The 15,600-nt window shown below is 37.5% G+C and overlaps 1 protein-coding gene across 2 annotated transcripts in view; it reads left to right on the top strand.

The window, feature by feature from the left end:
- Positions 1 to 15,600, top strand: part of MAN1A2 (mannosidase alpha class 1A member 2) — a 138,373-nt gene that overhangs the window by 65,870 nt on the left and 56,903 nt on the right. For both annotated transcript variants that reach the window (XR_004169200.2, XM_031610253.2), the window contains exons 4-5: positions 4,258 to 4,376; positions 5,737 to 5,817. Coding sequence is in view for 1 of the 2 variants with exons in the window: in XM_031610253.2 (XP_031466113.1) it covers positions 4,258 to 4,376; positions 5,737 to 5,817 (200 nt within the window). In the remaining variant the exon portion in view is untranslated. The remainder of the gene's footprint in view (positions 1 to 4,257; positions 4,377 to 5,736; positions 5,818 to 15,600) is intronic.

Below are 15,600 nucleotides of genomic sequence, written 5' to 3'. Positions count from 1 at the left end.
AGTGTGCATGATTTGATTAATAGTTGATGTATTTTGCAACTAAATTTCTTTAATTAGCTTATGATGAATGTTCTGTTTTATTTAGAAGAATGAACATTGCATTCATTTGATAAACTTCATTAAATTTGGAGCTCAAACAACTAGGACTGTAATTATATCAAGAAGAAATTTCAAGAATTGACACTCGTAAAATCAAACTCTTTTGGAATCAGTTATTATCTTATGCAACGTGACCAACTGAGGCTTTGTATTGAACAAAGGCAGGCCCTGGAGGGAGTACCTTCAGTTAGAAGTGTTATTATCTATTATGAATTAATTGTTTTGTAGCCTTTTTCACCACAATGAGACATCTGCTCTCCATGCATCCAGTGCAATACCACATCAGATTTGTAGGGGTAGTAGTAAGCATCCTCCTCTAAATTATCTGATTATTTAGAGTTACTGATTACTTTTCAAACAACTCATGCAATTGAAGTCCATGAAAACTATCCTCTTCTTTAAAGCAAAAATGTATTAATCTTTACATGGCTATGAAATGTAAAAAGAAAGAAAAAAAGAACAAAACTTTCCTCACATACTCTATTATGAGTGGAAAACAACCTCTTTGAGAATTAAGGATGAATGGTTTGCATCATCAATAGGAGGAATTATAGCTACCTGTCTGTTGTAGTCTGTTCTCACCATAGTGCTATGTACAACTCTAAGGCAGGCAATTGAACTCTTACTTCACTTTTTAGCTGCTGCTTTGCTGGTACTGTGCATTTTAAGATGGAAGAAGATAGCCATGACAACCTCACTGCCTATTCCGGTTAGCTTGTGATCTGCAGCAGAAACAAGAACTGACCAGAAGCTTATCATATTTAGGATCAAGTCAAGAATGACATTTCCCACATACGAATACCTGGAGTCCTCCAAGAAAGAAACTGAGAGCAATTTGAATTTGAATCTCTGAGCCAAGCTACTGTAGTCCATGAATAGTTTTTAGTTGTACTTATCTTGCTGTGTGGTTCAGCTAAGGGATTGTTGGGATTGTTATCCTCTGTGATGGAATTCAGCACAGGCTGGAGGTGTTAATTCTTATAGTGCTTATGCACTACACTGAATTCATTTCATGAGAGGTATAGGTACGTGAGGGGCCAGGTTGTCAAAAGATATGTCACTATGTCCTTCTGATGTACCCTCTGTTCTTGTAGACACAAGATTTCTGGAAAAGAAGTTTACATTTTGGATTCTTGATTCTCACTGATGATTTGAGGGAAGAGTGGGATTTATGTGCCCGATTGACATTTAAGGAAGAAGTCTGGGTAGAGAATCTGTTGCAACATGTTATCTCTTGACTTTTGAAATGTATTCCCAAAAAGTCTAAAAAACAAAAGAGTGGTCTTCCCCAAGAAAGATGTGCAAGGTTGTGCACTTGGGCCAGAGGAATCTGAAAAAATGTATTTATACAGACTGGAAGGAGCAGTCCTTGAGAGCAGCCCTGTAAAGAAGGACCCAGGGGTCCTGATGGATGAAAAGTTTAACATGAGCCAGCAGTGTGCTCTTGCAGCTCAGAAAGCAAATGGTATCCTGGGCTCCATCAGAAGAGAGATGGCCAGCAGGGACAGGGAGGTGATTGTTCCCCTCTACTCTGCTCTTGTGAGGCCCATCTGGAATACTGCGTCCAGGTCTGGGGCCCCCAGTACAAGAAAGACAGGGAGCTGTTGGAGAGGGTCTAGAGGAGAGCCACAAAGATGATCAGGGGACTGGAGCACCTTCCCTATGAAGACAGGCTAACGGAGTAGGCTTGTTCAGCCTGGAGAAGAGAAGGCTACGGGTTGACCTCATTGCAGCTTTTCAGTACCTAAAGGGAGCTTATAAACAGGAGGGGAGTCAACTCTTTGAAAGGGGAGATAACAGCAGGACAAGGGGAAATAGTTTTAAGTTGAGGGAGGGAAGATTTAGGTTGGATGTCAGGGGGAAGTTCTCTACAGAGAGAGTGATGAGGTACTGGAACAGGATGCCCAGAGAGGTTGTGGATGCCCCGTCCCTGGAGGTGTTCAAGGCCAGGTTGGACGGAGCTCTGGGCAGCCTGGTCTAGTATTAAATGGGGAGATTGGTGACCCTGCGTGTGGCAGGCGGGTTGGACGTTCACAATCCTTGAGGTCCCGTCCAACCTGGGCCATTCTGTGATTCTGTGATTGTATGTTCTGGTGAGTTATTAGGATTAATTACTGTATCTGTAAGAAGAAAATGGAAAAATAAACCAAATCCATGTGAAATAGCAGCCTATGATCAGTAGAGAAATGAAAATATTTTTGTATGTTGGAATATTAATGCTATATTTAAAGGACCTTTGTAAGAAATGGTTAATCTCTTCCATATAATCCAGAAATTACAACTGTAATTTGTATCTCAGAAAGAGGCATTTGTCTCTGCTCAAGGGAAGTGGCATGTATGACTACAAGCAACTTTTCTCAGTAATGCTCTGTTGTGCATTTGTGTGTCTGGGAAAGATAGGCATAAAAGAGGAGAGAAGCAAAAAGTCACACAAGGGAGATTCTGGAATGCATTCCAGAAAAAAAAATGAGAGTATGAACCTCCACCTGTAATTGACTCTAGGGGGAAAAATGCTGAGAAGTCTGTTTTGTTCAGCTGAACTGTGTTTATTTCTGCGGTTGCAAACAATGGAGAGGATCTTACATGAAGGAGATTATCAGTGTATCCCTATTTACTCAAACGTCTTGTGTACTTGGAAACGTTTTCATTTTGGTTTAAATAAAACAACAGAAATTACTTTGAGTGCCATAGCAGTGTTATACATTCTGATTTCACATCAGAACTACCTTGTCAGCTAGAACTGAAATTAGTCCTTGTGTTATGATCCACTTGACATCTCTCTGAAGTGAAAAATTAGAAAACTGTCATATTGTGTGTATGGAACAGTACCAGTTAAGTGCATTCTGTAGCTCGTCCAAAGGCAACACTCCATCATGAGCAATGGATTTATATTACAGTACTTAAGCACTGAACTGAATTCATTTCCTGAGAGTTATAGGTGTGCCTAGTGGCTAACTTGTCAAAGGGCATGTCTTCTGATTAATCTTAAGAAATATAGCATATCCCAATCTGAACTTGAATACTCTTAACACACCATTGAGTTAGGGCTTTCTGTATCTAGTTCAAATTCATTAAAGCAGATGCATACTTATTTTTGAATAAATTAGTTGGTGATTACTTTGTGAGGAGATTATTATTGTGTTTAATTTATTATTAATCAGAGAACGAAATTAAGTTGTAGTTAACAGTTACGTAGGTGTTTATTTTAGAAGAGTTACTATGGGGTTGTTGACTCAATTAAGTTGTTATTGTGCTGTAGGAATAAATAAATAAATAAGCCAATCTGTAAGTAAATAAAATGCAGAAATGAATGAAGAGAAACAACCAGTTTGCAACAGTGCCCTGTAAATATTCAAACATGAAGTAAGTAAACCTGTAGTAATTCTTGTGTTCCTCCATAAATGAAAATCTCTGCCTTAAGTGCAAGAGCTTAGATTGAGATGGCCTAACAATGTTGGAGCCTGCCACCTGTTCAGCTGTCTTCTTCCTACAACTCAGGAGTTGCTCATTAATCAACTGCTTTTGTTTCAGATGGCATTTTAGGATAAAGCATCATTGATTTTCATTTGGCTTCAGGTGTTCTTCTTCAGTGATAATTCCAGAATTCATTAGCATGTCAGAGTTTTGAGGCTCAGCAGACAAGAAAGTGAAAAAACTTGGTACTTTTGGTTTATCTGTCAAGCCAAGCCAAGGCACACTGCTTGTCCATCAGTGCTTTCGGGCTCTGGGGAGCTTCCATAACTGCAAAACAGTTCAGTAAATGTTGGGAAATGCAAGGCATAGCTGCATATACAAATTGCTTTATCTTTTGTGTGTGTATTTTTTAAACGCTTTTGTCGTAGAATTCCTAGTTGTATTTGAACCAGAGTGCTTTGCTGTCTTTTACTTGTGTCAAAGAAGAGTTATGTTCAAGTTATGAAAACGGATAAGAGATTTTTTTCTTTCTTTTGTTGTCTTTTCTCCCTAGAATCCAAGCTGTGTCAGAGAACTAAAGCTTTGAAAAAGATGTTATCCTCTTATGTTGCTGTTAATTCCTTGCTCAATTTGGCTATTCCTTGTGCTGTCATCTTTTAGTAACTTTGTTTTGCAGCTGCATTATGCTTGTGATGTTCAAGAAAAGTAATCATCATTTGTAACAGAAATCCTTTTTGTGTGTAGGAAACTCACAAATGGGTGCTACCATAGTAGATGCACTGGATACTCTTTATATAATGGGGCTTCATGATGAATTCCGAGAAGGACAAGAATGGATTGACAAGAATCTCGATTTCAGTGTGGTGAGTAGAACTTGTCCTATTATTTCTCTAGTCCTTTTCTTGGTGTTCTGCCTAGAGGGAGAACGAAGAAGTCTTTCAGCTGGAATTTGCATCTGAAGTTCAGATGCAAACTTTAATGAAGTTCTCTGTTTCTGACTTCATATTTTAAAAAACAAACAAATCCACAACAAAACACCTTTCAAGCTCCAGTTATAATTAAGGATATATCTACTATTATGAAAATACAAATACAGTTAGAGAATGACAGAAAAGTCAATGAGAATTAGTAGGTCCTCTATAGAAGAAATTAATGCAGCAAAAATAAAGCTTTACTAGGTTGTAGTAGCTGGAACTACTAGGTAGTAACTCAGTTGTGAAAGAGGATTTCCTCCCAGACCAACAAAATGAAACATTGATATTCAGTCAGAATTGAACAAATGCTTTTTGTTATCCTCAAATTAAATCTACATTTCAGAAAGGATTGGTTGGTGGGTTTTTCTTTTGTTTTTTTTTTTTTTTTAGTACATTTACTGTGGCAAACATGAAAGAAATTCTACTTAATACTTTTTTTTAGTTAGTGCCAAATAATTATTCAGTCTAAAACTGAAGATGCTAAATACATCAGAGATGGTGTAGACATAATGGTGCCATCATGAATGTAGAATAAATTAACTACTGTTGCTTTCGTCTGTTGTGAGGCTGTCTATGAATTTGCAGAATTAATTTATGATTTAGGTGGAATAAATTTACATATCGCACTGGGGGGTTAAATTACAGCTTGCTGTGTAATGAAGGTTAAGAAGTTGCCTTAAATATGAAGGGCTTGAATGATTTTCTTATGTGGCTCAAAGTTGTTTTATTTTTTTAAGTTATTCTTTCCCACTATTCCCAAACAACTTCAATTGCACATTGTAGTGATAATATGATCAGAGAAGAAGATAAAAACTAATTTGATTTTTAAAAATCAGTTGAACATGGAACTCACATTGTCATTGTGTCATAAAGGGTTCACACAGGAATATCAATATGGATTTAGGTAGTGAAATACGTCCTAAACCAAAGGTTTTTACTAAAATCATTCAATCATCTAAGTTGGAAAAGGCATACAAGATCTTGAAGTCCAGCCAACAGGATGACTTCCCAAGCCCCATTACCAAACCATGTCCCTTAGTACCATGTCCAGGAATGGAGATTCCACCAATTTCCTGGGCAATCCATTCCAGTGTTGACCCCTTTTCCACTGAGGAATTTTTCCTATTACCAATCTAAGCCTGCCCTGGCACAACTTAAGACTGTCTACTCATGTCCCAGTTGCCATGGTGACATTATTTTTCATTGATTAGAGGGGTGGTTAATTACTTACTTTTTCTTCATGTTCCAGAATTCTGAAGTATCTGTTTTTGAGGTCAATATTCGCTTCATTGGAGGCCTTCTAGCAGCGTACTACCTTTCAGGACAAGAGGTAAGGATACTAGAAAGCATCTGTGAAATGTAATATATTTTAGCAAGTAAAGGTTGCATATGAAGAATTTTTTTGGAATCTTGGTGGTATCTGTAGTTTGCAAACTAATTTCACAGTAATGAGTTGTACAGAGTTTCTTAAAATCTTTAAAACTTGTTTTTGTACAGATATAAGCTAAATTAGGGTACCTTGTTAAAACCTTGAGACATCTTTTATTGGATGTTTTCAAAAGAAGTTCACTTCAGTAAACATCAACCTGAAATGCCAAGTCCCTTTCTATACTGCCAAAAATAACTTGTTCTGATTGTCTGTAACTCCACAAAGGTAGAAATAATCATTTTTGTAACTTGTCTTGCAAAACTAGAGGTTTGCTTCACGAAAGTGGTACAACAATCTCCTTGCCATTTTCTTGGTAACAAACAGAAATATCAAGAAATATTCATCCCAGTTTTAACACATGTTAAGAAAGATTGGAAGGCTTACACTTTTGAATGCTTGTCCAAAGGCGTCCTTGTATTCAAATTATGCACATACTCAAAGACTTGCAGTCATGGATGACTTTGGTCTTTCAATGACATTGTGATTTCATGTCCCATTACTTCACGTATTTTAACAAAACTGGAGCCTGACCCAACTTACAGATTAACTCATAGCCCTTCTCACATCTTAACAGCTGGCTGTCTTTTGATCTGTTCTCTGTGTCTTTGATTTTATTTTTATTACTGGACATTCTGTAATCCACTGCGTGAGACATTAGGCTTCCAGCTGTATTTCACAGATTAAGGTTTTATACACTTCCAGGTATCCATATGTATTCTTTCCATTTGTTTAGGGGACCATTATGTAAATATATTAGCAAGTACTCAGGGATTTGTCCACAACTCTTAACAGTAGCTGGGAAAAACCCTATATTTGATGTCAGTTTAAGTCTTTGGCATCATGCTGGGACACATGAATTTTCCTGTTAGAGTGATTTTGCTTTGGAAGAAGAACATAGTGACACAACACAAATCCAGTGGGGATCTTGAAAAAAATATTGAATTCATTTTTCAAGTACTCTTCATTCTTCTTGTCCACATTCTCCAAGAACTGTGGCTGCAGAGGGATAAGTTTCAAGCAGTTCTTGCTGTTGCATTGATTTGTGGTCTGTTAGAGGAGGCCTGAAGGAAAAGAGAAGCATGGAATTTTGCTGCTCCATTTCCCTCATAGTGACTTAAGAACTAAGCTTACCTTCATGGCAGTGAGCCTTTCTCTGCCTCCAGAATCTGTCAGGCTTAGTTCTTACAGCAGAGTTTCCTAGGAGCTCAGTACTTTATCCTGGTGATACGACCCACTGTGGCAAATCAACCTTTAAAACTGATTGCTGTGGCACCTCCTCAGGGAGACAGTCTTCATAGCAGCTATTGCTTGTGTAATGCACAGTGAAATTCCAGCCTATTTACTTGGCCCTACAAAAGGCATAAAAATCCCTGAATGATCATCCCAAATATTTACTTGAGGCAGGTGCTGAATTTCATCTACATCAGCATTATTAACCCACCAGTTTTCTTCTGAAGACCCTCAGAACACAAGCTTTCTTCTGCTGTCAGACATAAGCAAAGCTGTTTCATGAAAAGTAGTCTCAGCTGCTTGTGGTTTTCAATTTGTGCCAGGGAGCAGTTGCAACAGCTAAGCTGTGGAACTGTTACAAGAGTCATGATTCCTACTTGAGTGTAAGTGATCTCAGCAGCATGGTGAGGAATTCTTCCTTTCTAGAATTTTTTATTTCTGTCACTTGGACCTCAGATCACATTAAGTACTATGTGATCACTGAAATCTTCAAGCATTGAGCAGCAGAGTGATGCCACATCATCTTTTCAGCTAGGAATGTTGATCTTGTCCCTGGATAACTTAAACTAGAGCGTACTCTTGGAGTCATTTACCATGAACATGAACAACTTCAGAGGAAGTGCAGCATTCACCAGTAACTGGATTATTTAGATTAATCAGTAAGTACCCTGGAACTAGCACCTTAACAAAATGCTTTTGCCCCATTGTGTAGGTGAGTGCAGCCCAAACTGAATGCTTTGTCTGCATTTTAAGGCTGGTGCTCTCTTAAATTGTGGCTGCTGAGCTGACTGTTTTCTTTTTAAAATATTTTTATGGCATCAGCCTCACTGGTGAATTTTAAACACTTCACAATTTGTCAAAGAACATTTCTGTTAAGCGATCATATATATTGTCTTCATTTTCCAATAGAAGAACTCATAAATAAGTCTTCAGGCTGCATCTATTTCAAATAATTTGGCATATAGGACTGCTTCTGGTACTTCAGAGGCTACTTGGTTTGCCAAGCTGGATAATTTCTCTGCAGTAAATCAGCATGAATGAGATGAGCAAAGAAACTTGAGTCTTTTCAATAATTGAGCCCAGCAGACAAATACATTCCTCTGATGAGAACTTCTTGGAGTTACTCCTTTCCCAGCTAAACTACTGAAAACATCTTTCAGATACAATTTTCAATCTGGTCTTCTCCCTTCTATCTTACAAAAAGGGAAGGAATTCATCAGCTCAGGTTTGGGGAATGCCTTATTTCTTTTTATAACTGTGTTCAAACATGAGACCGTTTTCAGTCACAGAGAAGACAGGCAAGTCTGATCCAAGTATTTGGTGTTTTGCACAGTTAGCTTATGAACGTGTACATGGGCTTATTCCTCTAAGGGAAGTCTTTCTCTAGTGGTAGGGTATCCTTCATGTGTTCATCAAGCTATCATTTATTTGCTCATATTCCCTTCCTAGCCCATTTTATTATTCCAGTATGTCATTATGGTCTATCTGTATGCTTTTCTCCATTGTATGTAGAGGGTAATTGTGCTTGATAGGATTTTATCTACTTATCGGCCATAGTGCTAGATATTGGTCATTGCATTTAAATATAGCTATTAGTTTAGATGGAATTGTCCCACTTACTGCTTAACCATTACTTAAAAATATATATATATTAAAAATATATATATATTTAGCTTAACTAGTAATGTGACCCTGTGGTCTCCATGGTATATTTCAGATGTTGCTTTACAGGTCCTAATTAGATCATGGTCAAATGTGATCGTGGTTTTAATGATGCTGTTTACTGTTGATAGTATGCCTACTCTTTTCCATGTGTCAACTGAGGTAAATGGAGGTAAAATATATAATGGCTTGTTATCTAAATTGACCAGGCTGTTTCTCAGTAATGCCTGTAACAGTCCTGTAACTTCTGGAGCCACTGTCCTCACTATGCTTGAAAGATGATTGTGATATGTTTGATAATATAACAGAAATAGAAATAGAAATGAAATGTTAATTTTGCCTTCTTCAGAATAAACACTGGATGTGCCAGCTTAGGATCGAAATTGACTTTATCTAAATGTTAAAAGAAAAAAAACAACTAGCATCAAGTAAAGAAAACAGGCACATATTATTTAGTGACTGTTGTATGGTGGTGGCAGGAGGATACTAATACTGTTATGACAGTGTTACTGTCTACTGCTGATTTATCAGTACAATAAAGTAATAGCTTACAGATTTATTTTGAAAAAAGCTATTTCCTTATGGCATTTGCAGTGTGAAAAAGATGAATGATTTACTGTGTTTACCTATACCAACCTTATATATAAAAACAGTTCCCTTACATGATTGTTTTTATCGCTGTTATAAACACGATGAAAATGACACATCTTTCTGGGCAAAATGATCTAATGTGTGTGGATAAGTTCAACCTGAAATCTGTCATTTGAAGAGCAAAGGCTGTTACATACCCAATACTCTATTAACAAGTAATCAAAATAAACCTGTTCCAGGGTCTTTTTTTCCCCCAGTAAACTGACAGCCAATGTTTTTTGTGTTCAGGAAGATTCTTTAATAAAATCACGTTATATATGCCAGTGGATACTCCTTACAACTGACTAGCATATATGAAGTGTAGGTTTTTATAAGCAAGACAGCATTTTTTTTGGTGAGCTAGTTTTGCATTAGCCTAACTGTATCTGTAAAATAATGTACTTATATTAAATTTGTCAAAAGTTAAAAACTCAAACAGGATGACAGCATTATGTACATCCCATCCAATAAAGATTTGCAGGCTATTGCTATGGGATGAGCTACTTATAAGTGTCCAGGACAACTCAAGTGTCTAACTCAGTCCTGACAACCTGAAAATAATTTTTTTTTTTTACCCTTAAAGCATTATTATGCCTAAGTGCAGTTTGTAATCTTTGCACAATTTCTGTTTACTAGGTCTGTACTAAACATTGTCTTGACTGTCAATTTTTAGTTAGCCTAATAATGTATTGCTGCATGTTAGTACAGCATAGCACCAGTAGATGTGGAAAAGAGGAGAAAAATTAATTCATAGCATTTTTGTTTCCTGTGCTGTAGGTTGATTGGAAGTAGGTTTGCTCATTGGTATAATGTGCTTTAAAGTGGTAGAATTAAAGGATAAGCTGTTTTAACGATAGAAAGTATCTTAACTGTGTAATAAGAGCCACTCTTAAAGTTTGGGTTGTGTTCTCTGAAGGGGTTTTAAAAGCTAAGAAAAAATAGATCATTTGTCACTACTTCCATGCCGAGTATTTCCTGATGGTCATGTCTATTAGTTTTTATCTCCCTCTTCAATAGCGTAGCAGTCATACTGATGCTGATGGACACTGCTTTCAGCAAGCACAGTGTCTGAACCTTTCTTAATGTTCATTTACTAGCAGTACTGTTGGTGGTATAAAACACTAATTTCTACCGCCAAGTTTCCTCTGCCAGCTTCTGCACTAAGGGTTTTCATAATTGATTTCATTTTGAGAGGAAGTTGAGATTCTTTTTGGTCAGTTGAGAGCCCAGTTGGGTGGTGGTGGTGGTTGTTTTTTAAGCTGCTCTTTTCACTCTAAGACAAAAATAAAATTCAATTCTAGACATGATCACATTTTAGCACAAGGCATCTTTGTCTGGTTTTACATTTTGGAACTTGTTTACATTCAGTGCTTTAGATTTCCATCTTTAAAAAGGGATTTGAATATCTTAGAGATGAGCAGGTACTAAGAGAAACAAACGCCATGAATGCTACAAAGACAACAGAACCAGTAAAAACTAGCAAAACATTACTCAGAAAAATTTTGTTGGTTCTTAGAACGTGTGATAAAGATGAGCTTTCCAAATCCATTAGGTCTCAAGAGGCTGCTAAGCCAAATGTTTACTGTATGGCAATTTATTAATTGGAAAATCAGCAAATATCTTCATAGAAATGACTAAGAAGCTCTCTGGGCCAGTAACATTCATTTTTCTAGTTCAAAATTAACATTTCAAATAAATGCTTAATCTGAAACAATGTATTTTCAAAAAAGGTCATATAAGCTGACCTAGGCATCTGTGAGTCAGTCCATTTTCACTCTTCCTCCCCAGCCTCAAGGACTGAGTAAACAGAAAATAAAGTCATCAATTTAATAGACTTTTGATAATAAAATTATTCTCATAACAGTGTATAGCTGTATGTTGACTTGCTAATGTTGAAATGGCAAGTAAGTAGAAAACTATTGAAATTAAGTCAGTTGATAATTTCGACCTGTACAAATGAAATAATTTTTAATGTTGCCAGTGATGTAAATTCTGGCTGTTAGTTATAAGGAAATAAAGAAACTAAATGAAAAGCAACCCACAGCAATAACCAGTGTTGACCAGATCAGCAGAACATTGGAATGTGTTTTGAGAGGCTGTGACTTTGAAGATGAAGAACTCACCTCAGCTTGAATTTGAGCTTTTGATATGAAATCCTGTCACAAAGAGCCTGTAAGCATTTGGATTTATGAGGTATGAAGATGAAGAGGAATTTATTTCTGTTTAAAACATTAATAAAAGTTCATTGTTATGCTGTAAACTTCTTGGTAGTAATGTTTTAAAAAGAATGTGTAAAAGCATCAGAAAAAGTAGAAAAATCATGAAAAGGTGCAGAAACCTCCTGGATGCATCAATAGTTGGTATATGGGAGAAATGTTTCACTCTGGCAGCAAGTTAGTATTTAAAGTTAACTTGGTATTTATGTTTTATACAAAAGATGAGACCATTGCTCTGAGCCTTTCTGGTTTTTGATTGCAAGGCAATTTTCTTCCTTCAGGAAGAAAATCCTTGTCTTTTTCTTCTGGCAAGAAGATGCATAAATTATTCTGCAGGAATGTAGGTTATTTCTCATAACATTTTCCAAAATAAATGTGGTTGGTTTTGTTTTTTTTTTTCAAGTGCCTTGCAGAATTTATGCAACCATGAAGATTTCTTTAATAATTCATGGCTCATAGCTTGTGTTTACCACTTTTTTTTTTAATAGTTTGTATGTATTAAAGTAGATAAACTAAATACATCTGTAAATCTTTTGAAAACAAACGAGTTCATCCATTAAAAAAAAGCAAACACAACAAAATACTATTTACTCACTTTCACGTGCAATGTAAGGAAGTATATCTGATATTGTGTAAAAGATATGCTTTGTAAATGTAAAAGCTATGTGATTTTTTGTATGCTTTTTTTTTTCAGTGTGATTTTTGCACCATAATCTGTCACACTGTTCCAATGGGAGGAGGAAGTGTACATAGTATGAGTGTACATGGATGAAATTACATATTGTTTCACACTGTTTAACTTCTTGTAAAGGCAAATAAGTCTAAGGAAGACTGAGTCATTTCTGCTAAAGTCTAAAGGGGAAATCAAAATTGATTTGAAATTGAAAGCTTGGCAGCACATTGAAGAGAAACAGGAGACAGGAATAACTGTGAAAGTAGGAACTGAATCAGTGTAAGCACAGCTGAAGAATGAAAGAGATGACATGATAGGCAGAAATATAGGGGAAATTATGAAGGTGTTTGATGTGAGTGGAGTATCTATCAAGACCAAATGTTGCCAGAAAAGCCAGAGATCAGTAACAGGAGATGGTAGCTGTCTTTTGTTGCATGGAAAGGACTCACATTAATTACTTTACGTCAGAACTGTTTTAAGTTTCCTAATACACTGTTTCCTTTCTAGAATTTGCAGAGATAATGGATTATCACTTGGATTGAGACTTAGGACCACAGTATAGCCCGTTACTCTGCTTTTTAGAACAGTTGGTAATAGCAAAATGTTTGATTGCCGATTAAAACATACTCCATCAAGGTAGGATTATACCCTTTACTTTGCCCGGATACCTTTATCTAGAAAGGGATCGTAAGAGACAACATATTTTAGAGTCAGTTCTGGATCAGAAGAATCTAGTCTGCTGATGAGAAACTGTTCTGCCATTGTTTCTGTGATTCCCACTTGAAGTTAAATCTGGCAAAGGAGATCAAGGATAATAAAAGGCTTTTTTGAGTATGTCAGTAGTAAAATGATGACTAGTGATTGTGTGGGTCTGCTACTGAATGAAGTGAGTGTCCTAGAAGCAAGGAATGCTGAGAAGGCAGAGATACTGAATGCCTTGTTTGCCTTAGTCTTTACTACTAAGACTGCCCCTCAGCAATCCCAGGACCTGAAGGTAAGAGTCTGGGGAATGGAACACTTCCCTTTGGTTTAGGTGGGTCTGATCAGAGAGCGTTTGGCCAAACAGTGCACACAAATCTGTGGGCCCCCATGGGATGCACCCACGTGTGCTGAGGGAGGTGGTAGAAATGATTGGTAAACCTCTCTCTATGATCTTTGAAAGGTCTTGGAGAACAGGAGAGGTCCCTGAAAACTGGAGGATGGCCAGTGTCACCAATCTTCAAAAAGGGTGATCCAGGCAACTACAGGCCACTCAGCCTCATCTCCATCCCTGGAAAGGGAAACAACTTGTTCTGGAACCAGGCTTTTGGAAGAAAAAGTTATAAGGGGTAGTTAACATGGATCACCAAAGCAAAATTGTGCCTGACCAACATGATAGATTTCTGTGATGTCGTTACTGGCTTACTAGAAGGGGAGAGAGCAGTGGATGTTACGTACCTTGATTTCAGCAAGGCATTTGACACTGACTCCCACAACATCCTTGTAAGGAAGCTTAGAAAATGTGAGATAATGTTGGTGTCCTAGGGTGCATTAGAAAGAATATGGCCAGCAGGTCAAGAGAGGCGATCCTTTCCCTCTATTCTGCCCTGGTGAGGCCACATCTGGAGTATTGTATCCAGTTCTGAGCTCGTCAGTTCAAGAAAGACAGGGAACTGTTGGAGAGAGCCCAGAGGAGGGCCAGAAAGATGATTAATGGTCTGGAGTACCTCCCATACAAGGAAAGGTTGAGAGAGACCTCGGACTCTTCAGTCTGGAGAAGGCTGGGAGGGGATCTCATCACATGTTTATAAACATTTCAAGTACAGGAGTCAAGTCAACCGGGGCAGACTTTTCAGTGGCAAACAGCAGTAGAACTAGGGGGCAACAGGCAGAAACTGTAACACAGGAAGATCTGTACTAGCTCAAGGAAGAACTGTCAGAGTGACAGAGCACTGGAACAGACTGTCTGAAGAGGCTGTGGAGTCTCATTCTCTGAAAATACTGAAAGCCTATCTGGATACTTTCCTGTGTAATTTACTCTAGGGAACCTGCTTTAGAACGTGGGTTGGAGTAGGTGGTCTCCAGAGGTCCCTTCTGACTCCTACAGTTCTATGACTCTGGTTACTTGTGTTTGTTGTTCCTTCATTCACGGTCTCTTGTTATTACCTTCTATGCTTTTGTCTCCGTTCATTTTTCTGGCATTCATCCCCTCCTACCTTTTACTTCTTCCCTTCTGCTCTTAGTCATGCCCTTTAATTTCTTTTCTCTGTTACTTCAGCTTGTGTAAGTTGGGGGACAGGAAGTCCTATCTGTACCTCTTTGGCTTTGCTGCTGGTAAAGCTCTGTACTGATCTTCTTCCCTTCAATGACTCTTGTTTTGTTCCCTGGTGACTATCCAGATACATTTTATCCTCCATATTCTGCTTTTTTTTTGCCCTAAAACAGTCTATCTTGCTGCCTGCAACTACTGGGGGGACTTTTAAGCAGTCATTTTCTGTACCCTCATGTCTGATTCCCTGACCTACAGAAGCTCCCCCATCAAGAAGAAATCATTTGAATGGTAGGTGTTTTAGAAGTGCACTTGCATCTTCAAAGTGTGCATACTTAGGTGTGAGTGATTCTTCTTGGTAAGTTGTGCAAATTCAGGATTGTTACTTCTAGAAGGTAACTAATCTGTCACGTTATGTATATGTGCAAACTTACAGCAAAGAATTCAGTTAAGAAGGAATATTAGAGAAAATATTTCCTGGGCTGAAAGCAACTTCCTTATAATAATAGAAAATTAATAGAAGAGAGAATTAACTCAAAACAGCCAGTTCCTGGCTCACTTAGACAGTTTATTATATCTTTCTGGAATTATCTGATTTAGGAGGTATTTGTATGCCAGATCCTCATAGCATTTGTTCTGTGTTGTTAACAGACTGGTATAAAGCACCTGAAACAAAGACTCTTTAGAAATGGGCAGAGTTTAACTTTGAAACCAGTGCCAAGGAAGTGAACAGAAATTATGCAGTTTAACTGGGATACTGTTAACCAGTGCCAGGTAGTTTAAATGTGATTAGCTGGTTTTACAGTGCATGCCAATTTTTTTGCATTTGGATCTTCTAGAGCAAAAAATTTCAGATACTTCTAGCAAGTTAATTATGCACAAAACTTTTAAAGTAGATTTTTCAAAAATATCAGTAGTATGAAGCCATTAGCTCATGAGATGCCAGAGTCAACACTAACTAGATTCCTCATGTCTATTGTTCAGGAAAACAGCTTTGGAAAACTGTAATAAAAGATGTAGTGTCA

This window comes from Phasianus colchicus, chromosome 1 (genome assembly GCF_987193195.1).
Source record: "Phasianus colchicus chromosome 1, bPhaCol1.hap1.1, whole genome shotgun sequence".
NCBI lineage: Eukaryota > Metazoa > Chordata > Aves > Galliformes > Phasianidae > Phasianus > Phasianus colchicus.
The sequence above is the reverse complement of the archived record's forward strand: the minus strand, read 5'-3'. Positions and strand labels throughout refer to the sequence as shown.